The sequence below is a fragment of the Hyperoodon ampullatus genome (genome assembly GCF_949752795.1).
Source record: "Hyperoodon ampullatus genome assembly, chromosome: 18".
In the NCBI taxonomy this organism is placed as follows: domain Eukaryota; kingdom Metazoa; phylum Chordata; class Mammalia; order Artiodactyla; family Ziphiidae; genus Hyperoodon; species Hyperoodon ampullatus.
The window spans coordinates 53,177,239-53,202,974 of record NC_136931.1 but is presented as its reverse complement, the minus strand read 5'-3'; the positions used below and the strand labels follow the sequence as shown (position 1 = coordinate 53,202,974).

The 25,736-nt window shown below is 52.3% G+C and overlaps 2 protein-coding genes across 4 annotated transcripts in view; one reads left to right on the top strand and one right to left on the bottom strand.

The window, feature by feature from the left end:
- Positions 1-1,236: 1,236 nt before the first annotated feature.
- Positions 1,237-7,569, top strand: CKM (creatine kinase, M-type; the record flags this gene model as incomplete). 2 transcript variants are annotated; one of them, XM_079723681.1, is made up of 7 exons in its annotated part: positions 1,237-1,429; positions 2,339-2,493; positions 3,041-3,173; positions 5,019-5,190; positions 6,140-6,263; positions 6,679-6,868; positions 7,391-7,569. In XM_079723681.1, the coding sequence occupies 7 exons, from the start codon at positions 1,237-1,239 to the stop codon at positions 7,567-7,569; spliced, it is 1,146 nt and encodes a 381-aa protein (XP_079579807.1). The 2 variants fall into 2 exon arrangements, with proteins under 2 accessions (XP_079579807.1, XP_079579806.1); XM_079723680.1 differs by having other exon boundaries at positions 2,339-2,565.
- A 3,389-nt stretch (positions 7,570-10,958) lies between these two features.
- The window catches only part of MARK4 (microtubule affinity regulating kinase 4), a gene marked incomplete at its 5' end in the record, with an annotated part of 30,026 nt that continues 15,248 nt past the window's right edge, over positions 10,959-25,736 (bottom strand). Inside the window, 10 exons of one of the 2 annotated variants that reach the window (XM_079723611.1) lie at positions 12,140-12,270; positions 13,707-13,751; positions 14,675-14,754; positions 14,899-15,177; positions 17,371-17,474; positions 19,876-20,093; positions 22,606-22,765; positions 22,872-22,981; positions 24,353-24,452; positions 24,920-25,039. In XM_079723611.1, coding sequence (XP_079579737.1) covers positions 12,206-12,270; positions 13,707-13,751; positions 14,675-14,754; positions 14,899-15,177; positions 17,371-17,474; positions 19,876-20,093; positions 22,606-22,765; positions 22,872-22,981; positions 24,353-24,452; positions 24,920-25,039 — 1,281 coding nt within the window. In that variant the 3' untranslated portion in view covers positions 12,140-12,205. Of the gene's footprint in view, positions 12,271-13,706; positions 13,752-14,674; positions 14,755-14,898; positions 15,178-17,370; positions 17,475-19,875; positions 20,094-22,605; positions 22,766-22,871; positions 22,982-24,352; positions 24,453-24,919; positions 25,040-25,736 lie in introns of both variants that reach the window. The other variant, XM_079723610.1, reaches the window with a different exon arrangement.

Below are 25,736 nucleotides of genomic sequence, written 5' to 3'. Positions count from 1 at the left end.
AATAAATCCCCAACCCTGGACGTCAACTCCAAAGGCTTTCGTGGGTTTCCATCCCCCTTGGCCTGATGCCTCGGCCTTCCTCTCACCCTGGTCCCCATCTCCTTCCCACCATCCTACCCGCTTCCCATTCCTGGAGCTGGGAATGAGTATCCCATCCCTACCACCACCACCAAGGGGTCCCTCCTCCTTCTGGGACTTGTGGATAAAAGTAATAATAACAATAATAGCAGCCACTCCTCTAGGTATCAGGCCCCAACTCCACGCTCGGGCCTGCGCTCGACCGGCCACATGCCTGAGCTCAAAGAATCCTCCCGGCAACCCCATGGGGAACGTTCAGTTCACAGAGGACAGAGGCTCAGAGAGGCTGAGTCACTGGCCTGGGGTCACACAGCCCGGAAATGGCATGGATGGGATTTGAACCCAGTTCTGTCAAACTCAGAGGCAGAGCTGTTCTTCTACTGTGCCCTGCAGGAGAGGTGTCAGCAAAGAGAGGTGGGGGCAGGCACCCGGCCATCACTCCCACCCTGCCCCTCACCCCTCGACGGAGCACCCAAGAACTTTTATGGAGAGAATGTCCCTTTTCTGCTCACACACTCATTGCCAGCAACACCCTCCGTCTTCTCACCAGCTCCTCACAGTTTAAAATAACAAAAACAACAATAACAATAGCTGAGCAAAAAAATGATTATTGTGTTCCAGGCACTATTCCAAGTGCTTTACATAATTAACTCACTTCATCCTTCCAACACCTCCATGAGGTGAAGGCTATTATACCCGCATTTTACAGGTGAGTACTTTCAGGCACAGAGAGGTTAAGCAACTCACCCAAGGTCACACAGCTTGTTGCAAGTGGCAGAGCTGGCATTCAAAGCCAGGCTGTCTGATTCTAGAACCTACACTCTTACCCATGCCATGATTACTACTCTGGCTTGAGGGGTTCCCCCCTCCATTTTCCAGCTGGAGAAACTGAGTCTCTAGCAAGGTGACTAGTCTAGGGTCACCTGCCACGATGCGGTGGAGCTAAGATCCTAACACAAAACTCTTGATACATCCTGTCGAGATGCCGGGGCTCAGAGAGGGGATCCCTTTGGCTCCAAGTCACACAGCACAGGAGTCAGGAATGACCCTCAGGCCTGCCTGACCCCAGAGCCTGGCTCTGTTCTTTGGCTGGTCTCTACTGGATGTGGGCTAATCTTCCCCTCCGCCCCTGCCCACCAGGTCCCCCACGCCGCAACCATGCCGTTCAGTAACACCCACAACAAGTACAAGCTGAACTTCAAGTCTGAGGAGGAATACCCAGACCTCAGCAAGCACAACAACCACATGGCCAAGGTACTGACCCTTGAGCTCTACAAGAAGCTGCGGGACAAGGAGACGCCATCTGGTTTCACTCTGGACGATGTCATCCAGACAGGTGTGGACAACCCAGGTAAGCCTCCTTGGTGGAGCATCACAGGGACCAGAAGGCTGGGGTGGGGCTCTGGAGGTTGCCTGCCAGGCCTCGATCCCACCTCCCTGGGTCTCAGTTTTCCCATCTGTAAAATGGGGACCATACCCATGGGGCTGTTGTGAGAAACAGATGAGTTGAGATGGGTGAAGTGCTTGGGACAGGGTGAAATGCTTGGGACACGTGGTAAACCACTCGCTAAATCTGCAGGAGTATAATGTGAGACTCCCCTGAGGAAGCTAATGCATCTCCCAGGCCTCAGTTTCCTCACCTGCAAAATGGGTACCCATGTTGGGAAAACATAGGCATCAGTACACAGGGAGCGGTGCCTGGCACAAAGTGAGCACTCAGACTCTGACCGGGGGTATCATGAGCACTGCGCTTCTTTCTCCAAGGACACCCCTCCAGGGCGAGTGGAACTGGGCAGGAGCCCAGCTTCTAGCCTTAGCCCCCAACTCATGGTGTGATTGACGGGAGAGGCCCTTTCTGTCCAGGCCTCTGTTTCCCCACTTGGGAAATAAGAGGGTCTTTCAAGTCTCTTATTATCTGTGGGGGCTGATAGTCTAAGGTTCTGAAATTTTTTAGGGGAAGATTCCATGATGTGGGGACTCTGACATGGTAATATTTTTAGTAACTGGCCCCCCAGACTCTTTCTCCTCTGTCCTGCCCGCAGCCTTCCTCTCACCCCCCCCAGATGCCACCTTGACCTTTCCCAGCCTTCCCTCCCCATTCCTACCAAGCCTCAGCCTTCTCAGTTCTGACCCAGAGGTGTCGAATGAATTCCCTTCTTGCACGCGCACGCACATACGCATACAGTCTACACTGGACCCAGGAGCCCAGGCCTTCCTTGCTGGGGACGAGCGCCTCTGACCTCCCCGCCGACCCCCCCAGGTCACCCCTTCATCATGACCGTGGGCTGTGTGGCTGGTGACGAGGAGTCCTACGTGGTTTTCAAGGACCTCTTTGACCCCATCATCCAGGACCGGCACGGGGGCTACAAACCCACCGACAAGCACAAGACCGACCTCAACCACGAGAACCTCAAGGTTGGCTGCCCCCAGGGAGGGGAGGGGTGGGGGAGAGAGGGTAGAGGGCTGAGGAGAAGGAGAAGGGAGGAGGGTGGGGGGGACACCCAGAGAGACAGGGAGACGAGCAGAGATGGAGAGAAACGCAGAGGGAGATGGGAAGAGAGAGGGACAGAGAGACACGAAGTCAGGCAAGGAGATGGGGCTGGGGGGCAGTGGCGGGGGGGAGAGAGAGAGAGAGAGAGGGAGGGAGGGAGCGGGGGGAGAGAGAGAGAGAGAGGGAGGGAGAGAGAGAGGAAGGCAGGTCCAAAACAGACATGTAGAAGAGACAGAAACAGAGACACAGAGATGGAGAGAGAAAAATGGAGAGAGAGAGAGAGAGAGAGAGAGAGAGAGAGAGAAGGGGTGGTGGTGGTGAGGGAGGCCAGTGGGGAGGGAGAAGCCAAAGGCAGCATCAGGGAGCCTGAGAGATCTGGGAGGGCCTGGCGGGAGACTTGACCTCACTGGGGAGGGGGCCAGGGCTCATAGGATGGCCCGCCCCGCCTTGACCCCCGCACCCATTCTCTAGGGTGGAGACGACCTGGACCCCAACTACGTGCTCAGCAGCCGCGTCCGCACGGGCCGCAGCGTCAAGGGCTTCTCGCTGCCCCCCCACTGCTCCCGCGGTGAGCGCCGAGCCGTGGAGAAACTCGCCGTGGAAGGTGAGAGCCCCCCCCAGCACACGGCCGGGGTACCCCAGCTGTGGTTCTGCTCCTCTGTGGGCAGGTCTCTGGACTCCCCTGGGCCCCCCTTTTCCAAAACACTGAAAGAACTTGGTAAGTCATGAGTACTTGGTGAGTGACAGCTGGCAGCATTACCCCTGGTGGAAGCCTGGGGGTGCTGTCAAGACTTGACACCCAATTGCACCAGGGTCCTGACCTTCGTCCATCTATTCATCCGTCCACCCATCCATTAAGCAAATATTTACGGCTGTTCTGGTGCTGTGTGGGGAGCTGGGGCTCCCGTGATGAATACGATGGACAAGGTCACTGCTCTCACAGAGCTGTCAGCCTGGTGGGGAGATTAAGAGGAAACACAGAAACCAACAAAAGAACAAGATAATCCCAAAATGCCATGAAGCCAAGAAACAAAGGTTGTGGCACAGAATGACTGGCGGGAACTACGTTAGAAAGGAGTTGAGACCTGACTGCCGAGAAGAAGTCAACCTGGGGAAGGATTCCAGGCAGGTGGAACAGCAAGTGCAAAGGCCCTGGGATGGGAAGGTGTGTTGGAGGAATAGCGAGGAGACCAGTGTGCCTGGAGCCGAGGGGCTGATGGCGGGAGGGGAGGAGAGGAGGTCAGAGGGGTGTGGGTGGCCAGGTCGTGCAGAGCCTTGTGGGCTGTTGGGAGGACTATGGCTTTGACCCTGTGGGAGAAGGAAAGCATGGGAGGGTGGTGAGCAGAGGGACAGGTTCAGACGAATATGGATCCCCCTGGCTGCTGTGCAGGGAGCAGACTGTGGGCAAAGGTAGGAGGGAGGCTGAGAAGGGGGCAACTGCAGCTGTCCGGGTTGGGGGTGAGGGGGTAGCAGTGGAATGGAGAGGAAGAGTGGGTACGTTTGGGAGGTAGGACTAGTAGGGCTGGCAGGCAGTGCTGTTCTGCTAAATGTTTAACACTTGGCTCTCAACACAAAAAAACAAAAAACCCAAACAAACAAACAAACAAGCCCTGATTTGCAGCCAGCAACTACCAATTTCTCTGGTGTAAACTCTCCTACTGTGGCCGAGTTTAAGCTGATCACGTGACATCCTACAGAGCCGGGCAATGGGGGGCAACGTGCAGTAGCACATGGTTCTGTAGCATTTCCACCGTACAGATACAATGGATGCGAAGAACTGCAAGAACACAGAAAACAGTACGTGCAGTAAAATCATTAGAAGGTGATAGTTCTGAGCATGTATTCCCTATGTTTTAACTGTACGTTATTGAATTGTAAGTGTTTCAAATGTAGTTTTAACAGCGTAATATAGAATATAGTATATGATATAGAATATATTATGTGGTATATTATACAAATAATGTATAAAACCTATAAAACTATGTATATGTATTATATACATATATGTATTATACACATAATACATATTTATTATGTATTATGAATACATATGAATATATACAAATACTATAAATACTAGAATAGTGTTTACTGATGGCTCCCAGATTCCTGAGACTTTGACTCTCTGTCCTGCCAGCCAGCAGGAGCGGGCACCAGCACACTACTGCTCGCAGGTGAACTGGATGTGAGGCTTGCTGGCGGGAAGGGGAGAATCCATGTTTTTTGTCTTGAGCACTTGGTGTGGGTTTTCCCAGGGCAGACAAGGGGATGAGCACGTTTGGGGGAGGGGTCATGAATTTGGGTTTAGACACAGCGTTTAGGCGCCTTTAGGACCTCCAGAGGGCCAAGGTCCAGGCCCGTTAGGGGTGACAGTGTGGGGTCCCCAGGGTCTCTGCGCCCCACTTGAGGTGGGGCGGGCTGCTGACCACTCCTTCCTGCGGCCCCTCAGCCCTCAACAGCCTGACGGGAGAGTTCAAGGGGAAATACTATCCTCTGAAGAACATGACAGAGAAGGAGCAGCAGCAGCTCATCGATGACCACTTCCTATTTGACAAGCCTGTGTCCCCGCTGCTGCTGGCTTCAGGCATGGCCCGAGACTGGCCCGATGCCCGTGGCATCTGGTGAGGTCCCCCTGCCCTATGGCCCCCTTCTCCCCTGCCTCCTCCAGCCTTCCCATGACTTTCCACCAAAGTCAAGACCATTACAGTAATTATCCAGAATGATCTTGCCCTCCACCCCTGCCCACCCTGTGGCCTGCATGTCACATTTTGGGAAACTTGAAACTTAGACTTGAACCAGACTCCCTGGATTCAAATCCCAGCGCTGCCACTTACTAGCCGTGTGACCTTTGGCACATGATTTAACATGTCTCTGCCCCAGTTTCCCCATCTATAAAATGGAGATCATGACAATTCATAGCTTTTGGGGTTCTTGTGAGGATTAATTGAGTTAATTTATGTAAAGTATTAGAAAAAGTGCCTGGTATATAGTAAGCACTCATATTGGCCATTAGTATGATTTTTATTACCAGCTGTTGTTGCTAGCTGGGCTTTCCATGAATCTTTGAATCCCTGATTCTGATAGTCAAAGATTTTAAAAGGTTTTGAGGACCTAGGTTTCAAAAGATTTGGAGAGTGTAGGTTGTAAGATTTCAAGATTTTAAATATTTTTAGATTCCACTAATTTCCGATTCTGTGATTCAGTGGTTTCAAACATTTCCAGATCCCAGAGTTTTACAGTTCTAAGACTCTTTCTGAGATGCCATAATGTGATGGGAAGATTTATCAATTCTGATTCCTGGCTTCCGTTTTTCAAATATTCTGAGACTCTAAGAGTCTATAATGTTGTCCAAAGAATTAAGACCCTAAAAGTCACTGATCCCAGGATTCGAGATTCCACAGGTCCAGTGACATTAGAGTCTACAGGTGTTAGCTTCTGAGACTTTGAGGTGCTTCCACCTCTTGCCCTTCAGGCCCGCTGCCCCCTAGCGGTGGGTATGTGTTTGCAAGACGCAGGGGAATGGGGTTCCCGCGGAGCTGATTCCTCAGCCTTTTGCTGCGCCCGACCTAGGCACAATGACAACAAGAGCTTCCTGGTGTGGGTGAACGAGGAGGACCACCTCCGAGTCATCTCCATGGAGAAGGGGGGCAACATGAAGCAGGTTTTCCGCCGCTTCTGCTTGGGGTTGCAGAAGGTGGGTGCCTGCCTCTCGCGTGACCCCACGTGACCACCCCAGCTGCTTTCCGAGGCCCCTCCCCTCGGAACTCGGCTCCTCCCTATACCCAAGCCACGCCCCTCAGCACCCACCCCACTCGCTTTCCAAGGCCCCGCCCTTTGAGAAACCGGCCCCACCCCTATGTTCAAGCCCCGCCCCTAAGAACCCGCCTTCCCGGCGTCCTCAAGCCTAGGCCCCTCAGAATCCTGCCACCACCTGTGCTGTCGGGCCCCTCCCCTCAGAATCTCGTGCCTCCAGGTCTTCCAGACCCGCCCCCTCAGAATCCTACCCCTACTGACATTCTCACACCCTGTCCTTCCGAACCCTGTCCGGGTTGTGGGTGTATTTGGGGGCGCCCGCCGGCGCTGATCCAGGGTCCTCTCCCCCACCTCAGATTGAGGAGATCTTCAAGAAAGCCGGCCACCCCTTCATGTGGAACGAGCACCTGGGCTACGTGCTGACCTGCCCATCTAACCTGGGCACCGGGCTGCGTGGAGGCGTGCATGTGAAACTAGCGCACCTGAGCAAGCATCCCAAATTCGAGGAAATCCTCACTCGTCTGCGCCTGCAGAAGCGGGGCACAGGTGCGGCCCACATCCCCTCCTGCGGCTTCCGGGGCTGGCCCTTTGCGGCGGCTGAAGGGGAGGTGGGGCATCCCCACGAGTTCTGGGGGTCGGCAAGGGCTGCCCTTCTGTGAGCTTCAGTTCCTTCCTCTGCAAATAGGCATCAGCACGCCTTATCTCAAGATAAGTCAATATACCACCATGGTTATATAATTAATATACACTGTGTATGTCCCTGGCCGCCTAGGGACCTCACTTTCCCATCTGTAAAGGGGAGGATGGTCAGGATTCGACCCCAGGCAGCCGGGCTCCAGAGCTCAACTCCGTTACCCACAGTGCTGGATGGTCGAGGGGTGAGGTACCCAAAGCCGGAGATGTGCGCCCGTGAATAGACAGACGCTTAGGAAACTGCGTACACTTAACCCTTACACAGTAGGCACTCACTCAGTACATGCGGCAGTCGCCGTTGCCACGGGGGTTGCGTCCTGGGCCCCGCTCCTGCATCTCTGCTCGCTCCTTAGCCCCGGCCTCCTATTCCCGCAGGTGGCGTGGACACGGCCGCCGTGGGCTCAGTGTTCGACGTGTCCAACGCCGATAGGCTGGGCTCGTCGGAGGTAGAACAGGTGCAGCTGGTGGTGGATGGTGTGAAGCTCATGGTGGAGATGGAGAAGAAGCTGGAAAAGGGCCAGTCCATCGACGACATGATCCCCGCCCAGAAGTAGGCGCACTGCCCGCCCGCCGCCGACTGCTGGAGCCCCAGCCAAAGGGAGGACCCGGCCCACCGGAGGCCCGCCCTTCATCCTTTGCCCCGCCCCTTTCTCCAGGAGTCGCGCCTATAAAGGTTTAGTCTACCCGGGGCTCTATCCACCCTCCTTCGCGTTCCAGTTCCAACCAGAGTTCCAACCAATGGGCTCCATCCTCTGGGTTCTGGCCAATGAATAGCCTCCCTTATGCTCTCCTCCCCTGAGCTCCGCCCGCCATCAGGCGCTCTGGCTAATGGAGAGAACCCGAGCTCACCTGCGGGTCATGATTTTTCTCCGCTCAAAGCAACAAATAAAAGCAATGGCGGCCTTAGCGTTGTGTGCGATAGTTATGAGGGGGTGGGGAGGAGGAAGAGGAGGAGGAAAGACTTTTGTAATTGGCTGCTGTGTGACCTCGAAGCGGTTTGCCGTCTCTAGGAATGTCCTAGGGCTAGACATGCTTTATCCCATCTGTAAAATGAGGCAAAGTTAGGGTACAGAGTCTAATCCAAACATTACAAAGCGCTATGGGGAATCTGAGACCCGGAGAGGTGTGGCCCAGTGTCACACCGCCGAGCTTGGGCCCTTCCCAACCTCGGCTCCCAATCACTCACGCTCAGATCTCAAACACAGGGTCCTCGCGAGGGAGAAACGGAAGCCAAAGAAAATGTCTGAGACTTGAATTTGGCCCCCCGGCCTCCGGTTTGAGACCTCCCATGCATCTCATCACTGTCTACTTCACTATGCTTTTCACTGGCCTCCTTCTGTGCGATCTGACTTCAGCCCTCTAGAGCTGCTACCAGTCTTTCCAACTTTCCTTACTTTGCTCGAGAACCTGCCATGGCTCCCCACGTCGCCTAGAACGCCCTCGTATTAAGTGCGATTCTTCAAGGCCAAACAAATTCATACCATTTGCTGAAGGCTCATCCTTCTAGTTCTTTTCCCATGATTCCTCTATATACTCTTTTGTTCCTTACACCTGCAATTCCCACCTTAACGTCTGCCCAAGCTGTCTCCTCCTCCAGACTGGGGCTTGGGTCAGAGCATACCTGTGAAGTCTTTAAGGATAGGACTTCTGGAGAGCTTGGTCCCAGAAAAGAGCAGGAAGGACCCTTGGGGTCGCGTGTGGGAGCAGGTAATAGAAGTCAAGAAACACCTGAACATGTATTGGGTGCTGGCCACGTCAATCACTTCTACTTGACCCAATAGGCTGAGGCCTCCATTTGCTAGGGCATAGCACATGGGCCCCTGAAGAGACAAAGGCCTCAGAAGAAAAGGTGAGGCAGAGTTAAGAAGACAGAGCCCCCAGGGACCTGGAGGAGGCACTTTTTCAAACCTTGTCACATAGGCAAAGGGCCCTTAGGGATCAAGAAATCTCTCCATTTTCCAGAAGGGAAACTGAGGCCTGGGCACATCAGAGTTCCTAGAGAGATTACCAAAACAGAAAGGTTAGAAGAGACCCCAAAGGTCAAGGCATGCAGGGCCTGTTAGACATGGGGATGCCCTTTACAATACTATCCCCAAATGAAGATCCCATCACTAATCCCAGCTCCACCCCTTAGGCCACACAGACCACACACACTCCAGCCAGTAAGGTCTGAGCCAGCCAAATCCAGAGTCCAGGCACTTGTCAGCTACCATGCCTGTCCCGCCCATTTTGCCTCATAAGGCTGAGGTCCACTCCTTCTCTCCTCACCTTCTGTCCGGTCCTGACCTCCTCGCTAGTCTTCTGACCTGATTCCTTCCCTCCCTTCACAGCACAAACCTGCCCCTGCCTCTCCCTTACTCACTACCTTGCCATGGCTCCCCAGTACCCTTGGTACAAAGCCCAGGCACCTCTCCACAACCTTCAAGGCCCTGCCAGCATCTCCATCCTCATCTCTCACAGTGACTCTATACTCACTCAAGTCATGTGTCATTTGAAGGACCTGTATGCTCTCTTGCTTCCCAGCCATTGTACATGCTGTTCCCTCTGCCTAGAACACATGACCCACATTCCACCATGTCTGGTTAGCTGCTCATCATTCTCTCCGTCACAGCCAAGCTGTTCCTCCCAGGAAGCCCTCCCTGGCTAGGGCAGTTTCCCCCTTTGTTCTCCTGCAGGCTCTGGACTCCCCCATACCAGCCCTGCCCACTCTGGATCACTGAGGACTCGGCTGTCTCCTCCACTGGACTGTGAGCTCCGTGTGGGCAGGGCTGGGGCTGTTTTGGTCACCACTGTGTCCCCAGCACAGGGCTGGGCACAAAGGAAGCCCCCCGGGATTGAGGTTTTGTGACAGGGTTGGTTCCCCCTACGCACACCTCATTTGTCTACCCTCTCAACTGTAAACACTTCCCTTTCAGCAGAGTCCTATTCTGGCCTCACTCACGACAGGACTTTGGTTCTGCCCCAGACCCTGAATTTTTCAACACTGGCCACTCTTTAATCTTTACCACCCTTCATTTCTCATTTGACTTTCCTGTCAGCTCCATGAAGAATACAACAGTTGACCCTACTACGCTCTAAATGGGCAATTGAGGCAGTCTGACTAAGCCTCTTCCCTGCGTGCAACCCTCCATGGCTCCCCAGTGTCCTCGGATGAAAGCCCAGCCTGCTCCCTTTGGCCCACAAGGCCCTGGGTGAGGCAGCCCCGCCCTTCTGCACTAGACAGCCCTCTACTGCTTAAGCCTATCATGCTTCCACTTCCCTTCTCCTGCTCCTACTCTCGACTTTCCTTTGGGGAGCCCCTTCTAAGTCCAGTTCTAGGCACAGGCCACTCCAGAGTCACAGCAACTGGTCCAGGGACGACCACATGACTTAAGATCGGCAGACTTTATGCTGCAGCAACTAAGCTGGAAGGATGAAAGCTTGGAACTGCTGGGGTCATCACTGCCATCAGGGAGCGCCTACTGGGTGAAACTACTAGAATGAAACTCACACTGAAAAAAGCAGAGGTGAGCTTGCCTGCTGCCTAGATCCAGATGTACCTGAAGTCAGGCACCCCTGGCCTGTGGGATGAGCAAACACCTTTTTGCTTAAGTGTAGATGGATTACAAGTCCTAATACAGCATTTGTCTTGCTAATTCTCCACCCACCCCCAACATAGCAGCCACCCTGAAACTACCCACAGTTCTCTGAGCTATACCACGCACTTCCACATCTAGGCTTGTGCCCAGGGCATTCCCAATACCTGGCCAACTCCTACTCATCCTTCAAAGCCCAACTCCGGTACCAGTTCCTCTGGAGTGCCTTCCCCAAACCCCCCCCCCTTCTCTTCTGTGGCCCCCAAAGCAATGGTTTCTCTAGTGTCTATCAGAACCCCCCCACCCCCGCCCCGACAGACAGGGGCTCCCTGTGTCTCGTGTCCACACTGGGCCTGGCATGGAGTAGGCACCGGTCAATGACTGTTTATTGAATAAATGTACTGCTGGAGTAAGAAGTGGCTTAGAGTCCAGTATAACATGTGGATGGGTATGTGAATGGATGAACGGGGGTCCGATATAGGAACTGGGGCCTCGTGGATGAGGCCGAATCCTGTCCTGCCCTCTTCCACAATCATCCTTGACCCTCACACCCCCACTACTCCCATTCTGCAGATGAGAAAACCGAGGCTCAGAAAGGAGAAACCACTGGCCCAGTCACACACCTCCTCTTCATCTCACTTGCAGGTGAGGGCAGGGAAGGAAGACCCCAGGGTCAGCGTGGGGGAGGGGGGACTTCCTAAGTTTATTGGGCAACAGGCTGCAGGTGAGGGGCTGACGGGAGGAGGGTGGGGCTGTAATAACTTAAAAACCGGAGGTGAGAGCGGCAGCTCCTCGAGAGACCTCTGCAGAGGGGAGGGTGCGGGGGTATTTACAAGGATTTGTACAAAGTGCCCCGCGCCAGCCTGGGGCAGGAAAGGGGGGTTCGAGCAGGAGGGGATGGGGAGGGGAAGGAATCTGCCTCTCTGACCGCCACTCCCAACCCCACCCACCCCAGTTCTCCATCCAGTCTTTAGGCTCAGCAACTCTTCTTGCCCCTGCCCAAGGCCTAATTCTTGAGCTGTTGGGGGGAATGGAAGTTTCCTGTTTCCCTTTCTGCCCCCACCCCGCCCCCAAGGTTTCCTCAGGTACCCCGCGGCAGGGTGAGGGGGGACGGGACGAGCTGGGGGCTCCAGGAAGGTGCCAGCTTCCCCTGTTAAGCCCCTTTGCTCTTCTCTCCTGCCCAGCGGCCCCAGAGAACAGCAGAGGGGACAATCTCTGCCCCCAGATAGATTTCAGGGAAACTGAAGTGATGACAAAGGGAGAATCCCCTCCTTGATCCCCCTTCTCTCCTGCCGAAGCGAAGTGGGAGAGGAAAAGAGGAGGGGACCCAGGGCCATGATGGCTCAGAGCTCGAGGTCATTGGAGATGCGGGTGACGAGGGTGCGGAAGGCCAGGGCAGTGCCCGCCACGCGGCGGAAGAGAACTCCTCGCAGGCCTGGCCGGGGCAGCTGGCAGACCTCCACTTCAAAGTGGGACAGGGGCTCGGGCCCGCCCGCACCCCCGTGCAGGCAGGCCAGCAGGAACGGCTGTGGCTGGCGGCAGCGGCAGCGGGCGGCCGCCGTGGCCTGGCGCAGAGCTGCCATCAGGGCCTCGGGCGGGCGCGAGCTGGTCAGCTTCACACTCCAGGGGAATCGGAGCAGCCGGGGGGCGGTTTCCGTTTGATCCCAAGGTAGATGGCAACTGAGGTGGGAAGATATTAGGGGTTAAAGATGGGGGAGAAGAGGAAGGTAACCCACTGTTCCCACTTTGGGACAGACTCCTAGCTATCTCCTCAAAACCTCTTTTACCCCAGTGACAGAGTATCAGCTGTACATAGAGCTATCAGCTGGAGACTACATTTCCCAGCCTCCCCTGCAGCCAGGTGTGGTCTTGTCTCCAAATTCCCGGATGTGCGTGGAAGTGATGGGTGCAACTCCACATCACCCTTTTCAAAGGAAACTGCATGCCCTGGACTCTCCTGTCCCACCTCCTGTGAGGCTGCAGCATGAGCTAGCCTGGACCGTGAAGATGACGGGGCTCTAGGGATGGGGATGTAAGAGCCCTGGGAACACAGTGAATGACCTCATGGAACAGAGTGGCCCTGCCAGCCTGGTCTGGACACAGGGTTTGTGTGTGAGACAAGTTTATTCCTGTTTGTATTTTGGGGTCTCTCTGCTATAGCAGCTCAGCTTGTCTCCTAACTGATATATCCTTCTTCTGGTAATAGTCATTTTCCCTTGAAGGACCAACCTACCTTACTCTAGACTAGGGGTTCTCACCTGGGAGCAGTACTGTCCCCCAAGGGATATTAGGAAACTTCTGGGGGCTTTTTGATTGTTAAAATGTCTTGGGGTGGGAGCAATGCCGGCATTTATTAGGTTGGGCAGGAGGTTCAGGAATGATACATATTCTGCAATGTGTGAGAAGGCCCTGCCTAACAAAGAAATGTCTCGCCTAAAATACCAAGAGTGCTCCCCTTGAGAAGCACTGCAGATCTAGTCTTTCTGGTTTAGGTGGGGCACGAACACAAGGGTGAACACATGACTCACTTCCGGTCAATGAGAGCATGCAACCCCCCCTGGTCACTGTGATTGGTTCAAAGATGAGCACACCACTAAGTATGACCAATCAGAATACTCCACCCTTCTGGTCCCAGGAATTGGCGTAGCGATGGACATGTGACCCATTTCCAGCCAATGAGATTCGGTCCTGGGACTGTTGGAACTGCTGGGGAGGCTCTTTATTTCCACTAGGGTTTCTACAATGGCCCAGAGCTGTTGGCAACCCTTGTGCCTCATTGGATGAGAGGGGAAAGGAAGTGTGGTGTCAACAGGGGGAGGAGTGGCTTAGAGATGGGAGAGGCTGAAGTTAAAGATGGTCAAGGGATAATGCTCAGGGATGGAGGTGGAAATGAGAGGAAATCAAGGGGGCGGGGGTGGGTAAGAGGAGCCAGCAGAGAAGGGAGGGTCATAGGGACATTTCAGGAAGTTGGCCTTGGAGGATGAGGATGAGGATGGGGCTTGGGCCCCATCTAAGGGTCTGGTCGGGGGTGAGGAGAGGTACTTACACAAGTGGGGTCTGAGACAGGCAAAAGGGGAGGGGCTGGTGTGGCACTCAGGGGAGGCACATGCACTCACCTTGTGACCTCAGGTCCCCCGATTCTCTCAGGTTCGTCTGTGACCCTAGGGGAGGGGAGGGGGGAAAAGTGTCTAATCTGGACATAGGGGCCTCTCCCTCAACCCACTGGTTCCAGGACTCTGGGCAGCCCCTGCCTCAGCCCTGGTCCCTCCCTGCTGTATGGAGCTGGGCTGGGGAGGGCTGGGAGTCAGGATTTGATCTCCCTCTCCATGCCCAGAAGGGAAGCCCCATCTGAAATGGTTAGTGCAGGTTGGAGAAAAGATACTGAAGGATTTGGAAGACAAAAGAGAGGGGGTGGGGTGGGCAGAGACACATACCTACATATAGAAGGACACACACACACACACACACACACACACACACCCATGTAAAACGGCACCCCCCCTTCCCCACACCCCTGACCCCCCCTTCCTTGCCTCCTTTTTCTCCTTAGTACTTGTCACTACCTGACAGTATATATATTTTACTTATTTATTGTTTACTGCCTGGGGCCCCTAGTAGAATGTCCTGGGCAGGGATTTTATCCCTTTCGTTCACTTTACTCTGGGCCCACGATGGTGCCAGGCACACAGTAGACACTCAAAAAATAGTAATAGTAAATATTTATAAAGCATTTTCCAAGGCAAGATTTTAAGCTCAGCCCGTGCATCACCTAACTTAGTGATATACCTCACCGCACAACAACCCTGTGAGGAAGGTACCGTTATGACTATCCCCACTTCAGGGAAGGGGAAAGTAAGGCCCAGAGAAGTTAGGTCATTTGCTTAGGGGCACTCAGAAGAGCTCGGGTCTGAACCCCGAGAGTCTGGCTCCAGAGGTCAGACTCTTGTTTATTAACTGAGTGAGGAAATGACCAACCAGAGCCCCTACTCGACTCACAGCGCCCCCTCCCGCCAGGCCCGCACACAGGTCAGACATGCAGAGAGAGAGGCAGAGCCAGTGAAAGCAGAGGGTGGAGGGGACTTACTGATCTTGGATCCCTGGGGCAGAGAGGCGCCCGAAACGCAGCGGTTAGAGTTCTGCCGTTTAGAGGGATCGAGGGTAACCCTGCAGCGTGAGGAGGGAGGTGAAGGGTGACGGAGGAAGAGGAGGAGACGTGGGAATAGAGAGGCAGAGTACAGCAGAAGACAGGTTAGGCCCCATCAGCCCCCCCCATCCCGCTCCCCAGACCCCACAACCCGTGGGGCTCACCTTCGGGTCAGTTTGGAGGTCAGCTTGGTGAAGAGGTTGGTGGTGGGGCGGGGCCGCCCAGTGGGCAGGGGTGTGGCCTCATGGGCCAGTGTGGGAGAGGCGGGGGGCCCATTCTGCACGCCCCCACCTGCCCCGCCCCCTGCCCGCCTGTCCCGGACCTGGCCACCGTGGAACGTGCTGCGGATGGTGGAGCCGCGTGCCAGGCGGCTCCGCTCCCCTGTTGGGGGAGCCAGGCTGTGACTGGAGGGGGAGGCGGGGGGCACCCGTGGGGTCCCCGAGCTGTGGGCAGAGAGGTACAAGTCAGGGTGGGGCCTTGACGCAGGCCAAGCCCCCAGCCCCCTGCTTCTCCACTGGTCATTCCTGAGATCAGAAACCTCTAGCAACCTGGAGCTCAGAGACAGGGCTGCTGTGTACGTTGTGCAGGCTGTGCGCTGTGCAACCCTAGTATTGTCTTACCACCTCGTCTCAACTCCTAAGTCATCCCTCCTTCAGACTATCCTTTCTTTAAACTCTGCCCCCTCCAATCTGTCCCCTATCCCAATTCTCCTCTCTCCAAACTCGGCAATTGAATAGATTCAGATTCATTTTTGGATGAATCCCTTGCTATTTGCCATCCAAACCTCAGGAACCAAACCAACTGTGCAAACACTTTGCTGTTATTCAATCGCGGGAAAGGAATAGATGTGAACCTCAAGGGGACCTACATTCATCATGAAAACGTTTCAACAGGTGAAAAGAAAGAGGAAGGCACCCTCTCCCGAACTCTTTCAAGATGCTGTGTGGACAGAGGTGGCTCCACTATCCCAGGACCCTCCTCTAGGCCCTCTGAGGCTCCCAGTCCTGACAGCAGGAGCCAGACCTCCAATTTCTATCCTAGGGAGCTGGGACGAGCCTGGATCTCAAAGAGGGAGCCCTGATTGGCAGATACCACTACCTCTCTCCCAGAATCCGTACACCTTGTTTTACTCTCAGTGACCAGACCCCCTCGAGTATGAACATTGCACATGGCTGCCCAGCCAGATACTACATTTCCCAGCCTCCCTTGCAGCTAGGGGTGGTCATGTGACCGTGCTCTGGCCAATAGAATATAAACAGAAGTGCTTTGTACCATTTCTGGGTCATGCCTCTAAAAAGAAAGCAGTTTGCACTCCACTTTCTTTCCACCCTACTTGCTGGTTGGGAAGTAGTGGTAACTGGTGCAGTGGCCTCAGATCCAGAGCTGGAGCCTCATGTTGAGATTGGTCCTGAATCCTTGGAGGACCCTGCCTCCTACCTCTGGATGGTTGCATCACAGAGGACTAAACCTCCATCTCATCCACTGCACTCTGGGGTCTTTTCATTCCTGAATCTATAATCTAACTATACACTATCTCTCGGCCAGAACTGGGAGGCCATATATTATAGTGATTACAAGTACAGATTCTGGAGTCAGTCTGGAATCTTTGCTCCTTGACTTACCAGCTGTGTGGCCTTGGACAAGTTACTTAAGCTACCTGTGCCTCATTTCCTCAGCTGTAAAATGGAGATACCAGGATCGACCTCATAGGATTGTTAGGGGCATTCAACCAGCTAATGTACAGAGGACTGGCACATGGTTACTGCTTGGAAAATGTTGGCTGTTATTATTTTTATTTAACCACCACAAAAAAGCTCGTACTCATCAAATGCCTTCTGTGTCTCAGACCCTGTGCCAGGTACAAGGACACACCTGATCTCCACTGGATCCCTCTAATAGGGTCTGGAGGCAGAGAACATCAGCCCCATCTTACACAGGAGGAAATGGAGGCTCAGATACCTGCCGAAGAGCTAAGAGGCAAGATTCAAACTCAGAGCTGAGTAGCCACACAATCACTGCCCTCAACCACTCCATTACCTTGCCCCCACCAAAGAGTAACACCTGCATCTGTTTATCAGGTGCTTCCCAGAGTGCACCTCGGCGTCATGCCTGCCAGTCCTGGTGGGCGGCAGTGTCATTATCCTGAAGCCTGCCCCACTCCCAGACTTGAACTGTGATGTGAACCAATTCATTCCCTTTTTATGCTCCAGCCAGTCTGTACTGGTTTCCCTCACATGCCAGCTGAAAGAGACCGAACAGACTCAGGCAAAGAAGTTTGAAACCCAGCCAACCAGAGGATGTTGAAGCTGTGACAATCTGGGGCTTCTCTCCAGCTCTAAAAATGGATCATTCAAAAAAAAAAAAAACGAAACAGAATCAACTCAGGTTCCCAAGGCTCGTAGGCAGAGAATGGGGCAGACTGCTTTCCTGGTGCTGACGACTAATTAATTAAGGGTGGAGGATCTTCAGGGGAGTCTGGGAGAGGCAGGACACGGGTAGATTCTGCCACGGGAAGGGCAGACACAGACTCCCCAGTCCCCATGGCACCCCTCCCCGCATCGATCATCTGAGATCAAGGGGGGCCCTGCTCACCTACACCCCACTGCCCCCTCCCTGTTGCTGCCCTCCCTCCATACCTGTTTTCTTTGCCATTTGGCAACAGGGATGGGCGCTCAGCCCCCGGGCGTTCTGTGCAAACGTAGGTGTTTCTGCGGGTCATCATGCTTGGGGGGAGGTTGTTCTGCAGGAGACAAGGCCAGGAGGAGAGTGAGGGAGCAAAGGGACACCCCTTAATCCCCCCTTTTACCCTCTCTGGCCTCCCTCATTAGGAACGAGGCAGGGAGGACTTCCCTGGCGGTCCCGTGGTTAAGACTCCGTGCTCCCAATGTAGGGGGCCCGGGTTCGATCCCTGGTGGGGGAACTAAGATCGCGCATGCTGCAAGGCACAGCCAAAAAATAATAATAATAAAGAAATAAAGAAAGATAAAAGGAACGAGGCAGGGGCCTGTGTGTGAACTGAAAGTGAGTAGGTGGTTTATTGTACTTTGGCTAAAGACATGAAGGGTTAGTGGGCCATTCCAGCCATGTAGGCTGAGAGTCATAGAAGGCCTTGGAGCTGGGAAGAGAGGAGGTCAGGGAAGGTTCCCAGGGGGCAGCCTCGCCCCCGTCTCCTCTCCCAGCTCTCCCCCACCTCTAGCCACGTCAAACTTTGAAAAACATATTCATGCCAGGCTGTCTCTCCTCATAAAGGCCTTTGCACATGCTGTCTTATCTGCTTGGATATTCCTCCTACCTTTCCCTCTGACTGACTCTTAGGTATCTTTCAGGTGTCAGTTCATAATGTATCCACGCCCCGGCCCCAGGCTGACTCAGCTACCATCTTTGCACTCCCTGCTACAGCCTTGATCACTTTGATTGACCATATCTGTTCACACATACATCCCCACCCGCTACTGCATGGAGCTCTCCGAGGACAGGAATGGCATATCAGGATTCTGTTGCCTCACAAAATGTGTTGGAAAGCAATCCCTCTTTCTTCCCTCTGGAAGTCTGACTAAGTTGGGTATTATTCCTTCTTTCAGGGTGTGGAAGAAGACTTCCACCAGCTTAAAGCCATCTGGGTCTGGAGTTTTCTTTACGGGAAGATGTTGAGACTGTTCAGGTTTTCTATTTCTTCTTGTGTCAGTTTTGGTTAACTGTGTTTTTAAAGACATTTGTCCATTTTGTCTAAGTTGTCAAATTTATTGGCATAGAGCAGTTCCTAATACCATCTTACTACCTTTTTATGTTAGAACAAAGTTCTCTTTTTCACTTCTGATAGTGGTAATTTTGTGTTTGCTGTATTTTTTCTTTATTTTTTTAAATTGAAGTATAGTTGATTTACAATGTTATGTACTGTCGTTTTTATTAATTAGTCTCGCTAGGGGTCCATTGATTTTATTAATCTTTTCAAAGAATCGGACTTTGGCTTCTTGATTTTCTCTAGGGTACATCTGTTTTCTCCTTTATTGATTTCTTTTCTTCTCTTTATTATTTTCTTCCTTCTACTGCTTTGCTGGGCGTGCGGTACGGGGGGTAATTTGCTGTTCCTTTTCTACTTTCTTGAAGTGTAGGTTTATTTCAACAATTACAACAGCTCTCATTCATTGAGTGCTTACTGAGCCAGACACTGTGTGAAGATTGTACAAGATCCTCCCAACAACCCAAGTTCTTTGATGAGCTCATTTTCACAGGGTGGAATAGTGAAGCTCAGAGAGGGGAAGTTACTTGCTCAAGGTCACACAGCTCATCAATGTAATTCAAACTCTGGTCTATGTAGCTTCAACATCCTGACCACCTTCCTGTAACTTGTCTTCACCCTTGTCTCTGATGATGAGGATATTTTGGTTCCCTTAGCTTGTATTATATTATTCTAAGGAGCTGTAGAAGCAAGAAAGCCAAATGCTACATTCCCCAGAAACTCCTCTGCAGCCCAGGTTCTGGATATGAATGGGTTCTGCCAATCTTTGCACTCATGAAGATCTGGAAGGTGGAAAAGGGGTGGCAGCCACTTTCTTGCCCCCTTTGACTTGGGCTCACACAGGCAAATCCGTGAGATGAGGGTCTTTGCTTCAGCAGGGCACCAGTGCCGGTTCTCCAGACTTCTGGGCAGCAGAGGATCTTCTTCTGGAGACTGAAGTTTCTGAGTCTTGCATTGCAGCCATGACTGTATGTTCTTGAATTCAACAGAGCTAGAGGTGGCCTCAGAGGCGGCAGCTCCCTTGGTGGGTCAATTCTGCTGTGGCAATATGTCATTCTTGTAGGTCTTGTCTATTGCCTGCCCCTCCAGCCCTTCCTACAATTGTGTAAGCACCACACCTAATTCCCCGTATTAAATCCTTCCCGTCGAAAGCACAGAGTACTTCCTTCTGACACTGAATCCTAATTTATACACTAGAATCAAGTACAAGCTTAGGCAGAGAGAGCACTCAATAAATGTCTGTTGAGTGAACGACTGAATGGATAAAACAAAGAATCCTGTGTGGTGGTCTGGGGAACAGGATGGGAAACAGCAGAGTCTGAAAAATGTGACCCAGGTGGCATCGATAGGCTGGGCCACAGGTGGTGGCACCCCAGTCCCATCCCCCAGCCCCTCCACTCACAGGGGTGCTCGTACTGTCCTTCCGCCGCTCTGGGATCTCTGCCTTGTTGGGGTTGTGGGCGCTGCTGACCATGGGGCTGGAGGGGGGCAGCCCTCGGCTCCCGCTCCCCGCGGCACTGCAGCTCGCCTTCCGGCCTGGCAGGCGCTCCTCCTTCAGCTCCGCCTCCCCTGTGCTGGTTGGGCTGCGCTTGGGGTGCAGGGGTGCAGGGGATGGGCCACCTGGTAGAGGGAGGGGACAGTTTAGGGTTGGTGTCACCTGGAAAAGCCAGAACCTACTCCAGATGATCCTTAGAACCTTAGAATTCCTCACATAGGCTACAACCTCTGCATGGGCCATTCTGATAATATCTAAGTGACAACATATATACTGACCCAGAAGCTCCACATAAATGACATGACACACATACAGGTTATTCACTGCATCCTTCTTTTTTTTTTTTCAGGCCAAAAGATTGGGAACAGGCTAAATGCCCCTTAATATGGGGATAACTAAGTAAGTCACAATATTGTCACACAATGAATACTATGCAACTATAAAAAATGTTCCAATACAGAAAGATCTTCAAGATAGATTATGAGGTAGAAAAGGCAAGGCAAGGTATGAGGTCTACAGTGGGCTATAATGTGTATAAAAAGGGCGAAAAGTGTTTAACTATATCTATTTATCTATACTTGCTTATAAATGAATGTTGCCTAAAGGCTATCATTTCTATTAAAAGGGGAGAATATATCTTTATAGTATATTAATATATTAATATTGTATTTATCCATTAAAAATTTTTTTTCTTTCTCCTTCTTTTCACATCTGTCTCTTTATATATTTATATATGAATGAAACTTCTCCGAAAGAATTGATATAAAACCGGTAATAGTGGCTGCCTCCAGGGAAGACTGGGGGCTGCGAGATATGTGTAGGACAAAGACTTTTTTACCATCTACCCTTCCTGCGCTATCAAGTTTTGAAGGATGTGAGTGTAACAGTTTCAAAAACAAAACAAAACAAATTTTGTCCTTTAGAACATCTTGGGAATTTACAGTTTTAGAACCCGGGGGTTAAACATGTTCAAGAACTTCAGAGAGTCAGAACTTCTGCATGTTAAATCCTCAGGAAACTTAATGCGCAAAAGTCCCAGAACCATAACAAGCTCTACAATGACAGACGCAGGGTACTCATAAACCATCTTTTATCCCGAGAACCCCAGAACCCAGGTCTCCATGTGGGTTATTTTTAAAGGTTACCATGTTCTAACCGTAGGCTGTTGGAGTCACAAGCTTCTTAGGGACTGTCTGGGCCAATCTTGCTATTTTATAGGTGGGGAAAAGGAGGTCCAGGGGAGGGGAAGGGCTTGACCATCCAGAACAAAGCAGGTTCTGCTCAGGACTGACGCTAAGCTTCCCTGACTCCCCTCTCCCTGTACTAGTGCCCGTCCCAGAGGAAAGAATTTCACCCCTAGAGAGAAGTAGGGCTGCAAAAATAACGGCAAGTTGGAAATCCCCTTGGCAGTTCCTTAACTGTTAAACGTAGAGTTACCATATGACCCAGCAATTCCACTCCTAGGTACATGCCCAAGAGACGTGAAAACATAGATCTACACAAAAACTTGTACATGAATGTACACAGCAATGCTATTCACAGTAACCAGAGGCAGAAACAACGCAAATGACCCTCAGCTGATGAATGGACAAACAAAATATGGTATATCCATGCAATGGAATATTATTCGGCCATAAAAAGAAATGAAGCACTGATACTGCTACGATACAGATGAACCTTGAAAACATGATGCTAAGTGAAAGAATTCAGTCACAAAAGGTCACATACTGTATGATTCCATTTATATGAAATGTCCAGACTAGGAAAATCTACAGAGATAGTAAATAGATTAGTAGTTGTCAGGGGCTGGAGGTTGGGGTGGATGGGAGATTTGAAATAGATGAATAAGGGTTATGGAGTTTCTTTATGGGTATTGACAATGTTCTAAAGTTGACTGTGGTGAAGGATACACAAACCTGTGACTATACTAATGCCACTGAACTGCACACTTTAAATGTATGTGAATTATATCTCAATAAAGCTGTTAAAAAATAGTGGGGATGATTAGCATTTGATGAGGGTATAGGTAAGAGACCTCTTGGAAGTTCCCATGTCTCATTTGTGGTGGTAGTAGTGGTGGGTCTATTTTCTGCAGGGGATGATATATATGTTAGTTGCAGAATGTGGGATATAATCAGGTGTCTGCCCATTCCCTTCCCACTAGTAAGTAAGGAGGAGAGGCCAGAGGGCAGGCTCTCAGCAGCCATTTTGTACAATGTGTCATCCTGTGTCCTAGTCAAGTGGATTAATCCCAACTGGACCCTGATATCAAGTGGACCAAAGAGATTCCAGCTATTATTTGAGTTGGCCTCTAAAACTGAGTTGTAAGGAGTTAAGAGACTGGGAAAAAGATAAGGCAGGATATGTAAGAAAGGAAAAAACAGACGAGCAGAGAAGAAGCAAGACACAGAGTGTCTGCTCTGGGTCTGGCTGCTTTTCCAGTTTCTAATCCCTTACTGAGCCTGACTGCCTCCAAATTTCACGCAATGTCCCTGCACCTTTATAAGACATTCCTCCCTTTGTTGCAGTTGGCTCGAGCAGGTTTCTCCTGCTTGCCAGCCAGAGAACCCTGATGTAATGCAGGTCCGAGGCCCTGGGACCAGGGATGGCATGTGAGGGTGTGGGGCCGATACTTACAGAAGTCGCTATGCCTGCGCTGGCGGTGGTAGGTGGAGGAGGAACTCCGCTGCCCTTTGCTGTGGCTGGTGCCTTTGCTGGAGCTTGTTCCATTGGTGGTGTCGCTGGGCGCCCGCACCCGTGCCAGGGCCAGCCCCGGGGTGCCCCGGTCCCCACCCTCCTGCAGGAAGATGACAGACGAGGAGCCTCAGCCCCTGTTCCCTCTGTCCCAGAAGTCCCACCACCCCGGGCATCGCACATCCCAAATGTCCCTGACGCCTTCTGACCTCAGTCTTCCTGCCCAGCAGGAGGTAGGTGGCGGTCACTTCGTTGTACTTCTGGCTGGTCAAGGCCTCTTTGATTTCTTCCCGCGTGTAGCCCATACCCACCATCACCTCTGGGAGAGGGAGATGGAGAGGAGGTTCAGTCTCCCCAGATCCTTCCCTTCCACTCGTTTCTGCATCACATAACGCCTGCTCTTTGGCTTGTCCAGTATCCATTCCTCCTTCTGCCAGCAGCACCCTGATTTTCCTTGGAAGAACATTTCTTCCCAGCTCAGATCACCTGGCTGACTCCTGCCTGCTTCAAGCCCCAAGGGCAGGCATATAACTCAGGTCTGGACCATCAGAGTGTCCCATCCCCAAGGCCATACTGATTGGTTCAGGGTGGGCAGATGACCCAGGTATGGCCAACAGAATGATCCATACCCAAAGCCACAGTGATTGGTTAGGGTGGACATATGACCCAGTTCTGGCCAATAAAAGTGTTCCATCCCCAAAGTCTAATTGACTGGTTCAGGGGTAGTCAATGAGCACCGCCCTAGGGCTTCTATTGGAACATTAGGAAAGTGGCTTCTCTTCCTGATGGGGTGCCCAGGCCACTAAGATATGCTGCTGTCAGCTTGCTCCTGGTGGGGAGAGCTGCCTGGGAAAGAAGCCACCACTGAGAAGATCCCTAACAACTGTCTCTGAGCACCTGGATCTAGCTGTGCCTGAAGGCTGATATACCCTGGCCTTTTCAGTTATGTGAATGAATAACATCACTATTAGGTTAGAACACATGAAATTGCTGGTATTAACAATTTTTGAGCTATTACAATGGCAATTTCACATGGTTCAACCTGTTATTATTATCTGGTTTAAGCCAGAATGGCTTGGGTTTTCTGTTACTTGCAACCAGGAAGTCCTGTTAATACAGTCAGATCTGATGGTGGCCTTGGTTTCCTCAGCTGTAGAATGAAGGTTACTGGATGGTTCCTAAGGGGCTCTTCCAGGGCTAATGCTTTTGGGGTCAAATGTTCGAGGGTTCCAGGCTGAAGGGACTGGGACCAAATGGGTGGAGGGTGAGGCATGTGCCAAGGTGGGAGTTTTTCTCAAACATGCTGATTACTGATGGCTTTGACCAAACTCTTCTGGAAGTGACTGTGATTTCTTGTGTCTTAATAGTCAAAGCTAACACAAAAGCACTTATTACATGCCTGATATAAGTGCTTTATATAAATTCGTTCATTGACTATTCATAACAAACTTATGAGATAGGCCCTCTGATCATCCCGTTTTACAGATGAAGAAACAAAAGCACAGAGAGGGGAAGCCACTGGCCCTGGGTCGCACAGCTAGAAAGTAGTGGCACGGGGACTGGAGCCCAGACCTCTCTGCTCTCCCCAGTTGCCTTGCAAACTTCTGTGATGCACTAACCAGAGGCGTAGGTGCTGGGAAGCTCCTGCCCCCGGCTCTGCGGCCTATGGCCCTGCTCCCCCAACCCTCACCGATTCGCTTGGTGTCCCCGAAGTCCTCCTCGGGCTCTGTGTATGGCTTCAACTCCTCACCCTCATAGCCGATGTTGATCCATTTGTCTTTCATGATTTGCTACAGGAATGGGGAGTGGGACAGGAAGGGGAAAGAGAGATGTCAGAAGGAGCTGGGAAAAATATAGCTTCCCACCTCCCACGCAGGCCCCCAAATGGGGTTCCTGCCCTGCCCCGCCCCCACCTCCAAGGCCTAGCACCCCAGAACCAAGAGCTTCCTGAGAGCTAGCACCTCCTCGCCCCATCCCTCACCCACCCAGCTGAAGCCTCCTGAAGCCACCCTGCCTCCTCCGCATCATCTGGGTCCCTGGCACCCTGTAATCGTTCTAGGAGCTCATTAGCTAATTACTGGCATGCCGGGGAGTGGGCGAGGCTGTTTGGGGGGCGGTGTCAGGACGGGCCTGGGAGCCTTTTCCTGGGCCTTTTCCTTTCCCCTCACCTTCCAGCAGCGGGTCGGGCACGGGAGAGGAATTGTGTCAGCCAAGAAGGCTTCCGTGGGAGGGGTGTGGGGCTGGAGGCTTAGCTTACCTCGAGAGTACAGCGTTTCGCTGGGTTCAGCACCAAAAATCTCCGCAGAATGCTCTCACAGTCTGTTGACATGTAGAAAGGGACCCGGTACTTCCCTCTGAGGACTCGCTCTCGCAGCTCCTGGGGGGATGGGGTTACTGGGGGAGGGGTCCGCCCCGCCTCCCCACCCGTTTTCATCACACACACATCATTCTCCCAATCCCCCGACAAAAGTGATAGGAGCTCCAAGTCCCAGCCCTGATGCAGTGGGAAAAACCCCACCACTTTTCCCGACCTCAGTTCCAATCTGTAAAATGGGAACGTTGTCATAGATGCAGCAGTTTTCAAAAAAGTTTTCTTAAAAAGTGATATAACTTTTCACCCTGAGTTAATCTTAGAGAGGGTGAGTTCTATAAGCCAGACAAGAGGGGAGGTGGGTCGGTGAGTCAGCCTCTGGGGCCTTAGTTTCCATATCTGTGAACAGGGATCACAGCACTCACTCCCCAGGCCAGGGTAGGAGTGAGTTTGTAGAAGTAAATGCCTAGCACGAGTCATGTCCAGAGCAAGTACCTTTTTTTTTTTACCGTGCCGCATGGACTGTGGGATCTTAGTTTCACAACCAGGGATCGAACCTGGGCCCTCGGCAGTGAAAGCGTGGAGTCCTAACCACTGAACCGCCAGGGATTCTGCAAGTGTTTTTTAAAAATTAATTAATTAAGTTTTGGCTGCACTGGGTCTTCGTTGCTGTGGGCGGGCTTTCTCTGGTTGTGGAGAGCGGGGGCTACTCTTCGTTGCAGTGCATGGGCTTCTCATTGCGGTGGCCTCTGTTGCAGAGCGT